The sequence below is a fragment of the Echinops telfairi genome, unplaced genomic scaffold, assembly GCF_000313985.2.
Source record: "Echinops telfairi isolate 266 unplaced genomic scaffold, ASM31398v2 ScPeMD7_16;HRSCAF=60, whole genome shotgun sequence".
Taxonomy (NCBI): domain Eukaryota; kingdom Metazoa; phylum Chordata; class Mammalia; order Afrosoricida; family Tenrecidae; genus Echinops; species Echinops telfairi.
This window is the reverse complement of record NW_022103913.1, coordinates 5,086,569-5,091,192: the sequence shown is the minus strand read 5'-3', so window position 1 is coordinate 5,091,192 and position 4,624 is coordinate 5,086,569. Positions and strand designations below refer to the sequence as shown.

At 37.6% G+C, this 4,624-nt stretch overlaps 1 protein-coding gene across 2 annotated transcripts in view; it reads left to right on the top strand.

The window, feature by feature from the left end:
• Window positions 1-4,624, top strand: part of RASA2 (RAS p21 protein activator 2) — a 138,035-nt gene that overhangs the window by 28,400 nt on the left and 105,011 nt on the right. For both annotated transcript variants that reach the window (XM_004712077.2, XM_013007105.2), the window contains exon 4: window positions 413-489. In XM_004712077.2, coding sequence (XP_004712134.1) covers window positions 413-489 — 77 coding nt within the window. The remainder of the gene's footprint in view (window positions 1-412; window positions 490-4,624) is intronic.

The window sequence follows — 4,624 nt, the reverse complement described above, 5'->3', positions numbered from 1 at the left end:
CCCCAGAACCAGTGGTCCTGTTTTTTTCTCCTCCAGATAGTTTACCCCAGTTGTGTACTGTATTTTCTAATGATAGTGCTTGGTTTTGCAGTTTTATATTTTTTTTTGGAAAGGGCATTAGACAGTTTATGATTTATTTTAAAGTTTCCCAACACTTACCCGTTCACTTTCTTTTTAATCCATGTAATTGGAACATAAATATCTGTTAAACTGGGCATGAAATTCTTAAATTTAATACCGTATTTGATATATACATTTGACTGCTTTTAGCATTTTGATCTATGTTGGTTATTTAACAAATACTTAGTGTGGGCAAAGTACATAACTCAATATTATAACTACTACTTGAAAAAAATTAATATTTTTCTCAGTACAGTAGACCACTCAGTTTAAAATGTTTTTGTCATTATAGGGTAAAGTTCACCTGGAATTAAAACTGAATGAACTGATAACAGACAACGGAACTGTGTGCCAGCAGCTTGTTGTACAGTAAGCATATTTCTTTTATCAAAATCAACTACAAGAAGCCTCCATTTTGTATTGTTTTAATCTTAAACCAACTCTTTATTTGAAATATTTCAGAAACTTTTCCCCCAGAAATTAATCTCTGCTATGCCATTGCTTTAAGTTGATTGTCAGTTTGCTTTTCCTCTTTCTCGTGTACTCAGATTACTGTGAGTCACTAATTCATTCAGATCTTGAATATGGGTTAAAGGATGGCTTATGCATAATTGAGAATGCTTTGTATGCATTGTAGGAGCGCACATATGGGTGCCTAATTGCGTGGTGGAGAAGATTAGGAAAGGGTTTCTAAGTTACTGAGAAGCTCTATTGCAGAACATTGTGGACTTGGAGTTAGAATTAAGTGTTGATTTCTATATGCCTCAAATTCTTATTTATGCTTTCCACCCTCTGGTCATCTATCTATCTATCTATCTATCTATCTATCTATCTATCTATCTATCTATCTATCTATCTATCTATCTAATCTATCTATTCACCCAGACTCTAATACTTTATGTTGTGAAAATCTCCTTTTCAAACCCAATACCCCACCTCTTCCCTCTTACCCAAACTCTTCCTCTGTATTATCAGCAATACCTTAACCATACTTCTGAATGTTTTCTTTCTTTTTCTTAACTGATAGTTGGATGCCCTGTTCAGTGCTGTTTCCTCTTCAGCTTTCTCAAGCTGAAGTTGTGTTTTTTCGCCATCATACCCACTTACTCTAGAACCCAGTAGAGTAGATGTTCTACTTGTACTACTGCTACTCCAGACTTCAATGTATTCTCCTACTTGTGAAAAACTCAGTACAGGAGAGTGAATTAAATGTGGTTCTTCTAGCCAAAGTCTTTAACTCCCACCACACGACCTTTCCTTGCAGTGGGTCTGGTAAGAAGGTAGGGAGAAAATACTGACAGGATTCACCTATGAGTGATTGTGAAAGACTTCCATATAATGCGATCCCGCTGTGTATAAAATGTGTTCTCTGAGAAGCAGGGGGAGGGAATCTCATTACCAGCCAGAGCCAGAAGTGGAGCACACCCTCTGGACATGAGATCCCTGTAGAGTGAACCTCCTGGATCCAGAAGATAGCCATATAACATCAGAGAAGCAGCAATAGAACCAGGATTCAGAGGATGAAACAGAGCAATGGACTTCCCAACCCATGGAGCAAATACAACTGAGTTTTCTTATCTGTAGCAGTGTACATGCGCCAGTCTAGCCAGATTTGTAAAATACAACTAGGGTCATGATAGTGGGGGTTGGGGAGGGGAGGCAGGAAGCAGTAAAGAACTAGACGAATGTTGTGTGCTTCCTTGGTGCCTATACTGCACCCTGGCTGGCTCATTCCTTCCTTGTGGCCCTTTTGTGAGGGGATGTCCTATTGGGTTTTCTGATGCCTGATACCTGATCCTGTCGCCACCTTATGATCACATGGGTTGGTGTGCTTCTTCCATGTGGAGTTTGTTGCTTCCCTGATAAACGACTGCTTGTTTAATTTCAAACCTTTAAAACCCCAGATGCTATATCATCTAATAGCCAGGCACCATCAGCTTTCTTCATCACATTAGCTTAAGCACCCATTTGTCTTCAGAGATTGTGTCAGGAAGGTGAGCAACACAAAATGCCAGGTTATTAAAACAAAGTGTTCTTGCATTGTGGTACTGGTGAAAAATATTGAAAGTACCGGAGACTACCAGGCATATCTGTCTTGTACTTGAGAAGTACAGCCAGAATGTTCCTTAGACTCAAGGACAGTGAAATTTCATCTCATGTACTATGGTCATGTAATCCAGAGGGAGGGACCAGTCTCTAGAAAAAGAAACCATGCTTGGTAAAGTAGAAGGTCCCTGGAAAAAAGCAAGACTTTGAATGAGATGGATTTACAGTGGCTTTAGCAATGGGTTCAAACATAACAAAAAATGTGAGGATGATGCTGAACTAAACAGTGTTTTGTTCTGTTTTACTTGAGTCAGAAGACTCGATCGCACCCAACAACGTGAATACTACTGTTTGTATATGTTGTTTACGTGCTGTCAAGTTGATTCTGCCTTTTGGTGCCCTGTGTATGCAGACTAGAATTGCTCTGAGGGTTTGTCAGAGGCAGCTAGCTAGGCCGTCTTCTGAGGTGCTCCTGGGTAGGTTCAAACTGCCGTCTTTCAGCTACTAATCAAGTGCTTATCCACTTGCTTCCCCCAAGAGCTTCTTGTTCATATAGTTCATCTTTTCCCCGATCATTTGAGTGAAGCTTGCATATAGTATGATTCTTTACCCATTAACATATCCATGTATATTTCTGAAGAACAAAGATCGTTCCTTAAAAGAACAGTATAGTTGTTGAATCTACCATTATTCTGATAACTCTAATTGACAATGAATAAATCCTTAATTTTGTCTGATGACCTTCTGATGTCCTTTGTGTCACTCCCCCCCCCCCAAGAATGTATCTAGCCCAGGATCACATCTTGAGTTTAGTTGTCATGTCATTTTATTTTCCTTAAATCTGGAATTGTTCTTCATTGTAGTGATATATTTTGAAGAATACAGGCTGTATATCTTTTTGAATATTCTTTAATCTGGATTTCCCTACCAAAATCAGTTCAAGATTTGTTGGAAACTTTAGTTATTGTAACTGTTGTTTTAATGCCCCTAGGCCGAAAACACATTTTGAAAATATTTGGATTGGTTACTCTTCCACCACTCCATCCCTTCCTTAACTTTGTTTATGACTTTCATTTGAAATACTCATATAATTGCTTGGATGGATTTATTTGTTAGCATTCAGTTTAAGGTTGTGTGCCCCGCGCCCCATGCTTTTAGGTTTAATTTGGGAGGGGGTGGAATTTTACAAAATTGTTTTAATATGAGAAGATTTCCAGGGTATCAAGGCATCAATCGGAGATGTGGGTCAATTCTTTCTCCCCTAACCCAGCCCCAGTAGCTACAGTATCATTCCTGTCTTCATAGTTTCCCTTTTCCAAAATCTATAAATAGAATCATTTAGTATACAATGTTTTGTGTCTTTTTTTTCACTTAGCATCATGTTTGGAGATTCATCCACATTGTTGCATATATTATTGAATATATGTGTGTTTATTTATATATAATTACATTTATTTCTTAGCTTGGCTGATAGTGTTATCACCATTTTGCAAATAAACAAACTGATGCCGATTGCTAGAGAAGTCCTGATTCACACAAGGAGTGATAGAGTCTGGATTTGAACTCAGTTAGTTTGATTCTCTTTTTGACTTATTATTTTGAAGTAATTAGAGTCACAGAAGTTGCAAAGGTAGTTTAGAGAGGTCCTGTGTACCTTTCACCCATTTCCCACCAATCTGGCATCATCAAAACTGGTAAATTGATCTTGGAATATTGTGTGTTTTATTATCACTTTTTTCACTAGTAGATTTGTATAAGGAGTCCTGGTGGCAGTGACCATAAAGCCAGCAGTTCGAAACCACCAACTGCTGCATGGGAGAAAGTTGGGACTTTCTACTCCTCTAAAGAATTACAATCTTAAAAACTTAAGGGGCAGTTCCACCTTGTCTGATAGGATCCCTATGAGTAGGCATCAACTTGATGACTGAGTTTGGTTTAGTTTGGGAGATTTGTGTATTAAATTGCAGTCAAGGTACAGATCTCCTTGGTGCATCCAGGCCTCTGTCTACCATCTCTATCCCTTGGCAACCACTACTGTATTTTCATAGCTATAATTTTGTCACCTAATCAGTGTCATGATGCCCTGTACATATTATTTGTGACTTTTGGAGATTGACTTTTTTTTTTTTTTAACTTAGATCCATCCAAATTGTTGCATGCTGCTGCTTATAGACAGCAATGTAGCTGTGGCATTACTGTTTTGTGGCACTATTCTAGCTTTTGTTTTGTTTATTAATTTGTGAGTTTATGCCATTTACTTCTTTAGTATATGTGCAGCCAGAGTGAGCGCTATATAATATATTTTTAATATAATTAACTATTGGTTTTTAAGGCTAAAGCTGCCATTTATTTAATTTTTTACTTCTGCTTGTTTTTCTATTTTGTTTTTCCTGACTTGCTGTGCATTGCTTGAACATTTTTAGAATTTGTTTTATTTATGTATTTTTCTATCTACAAG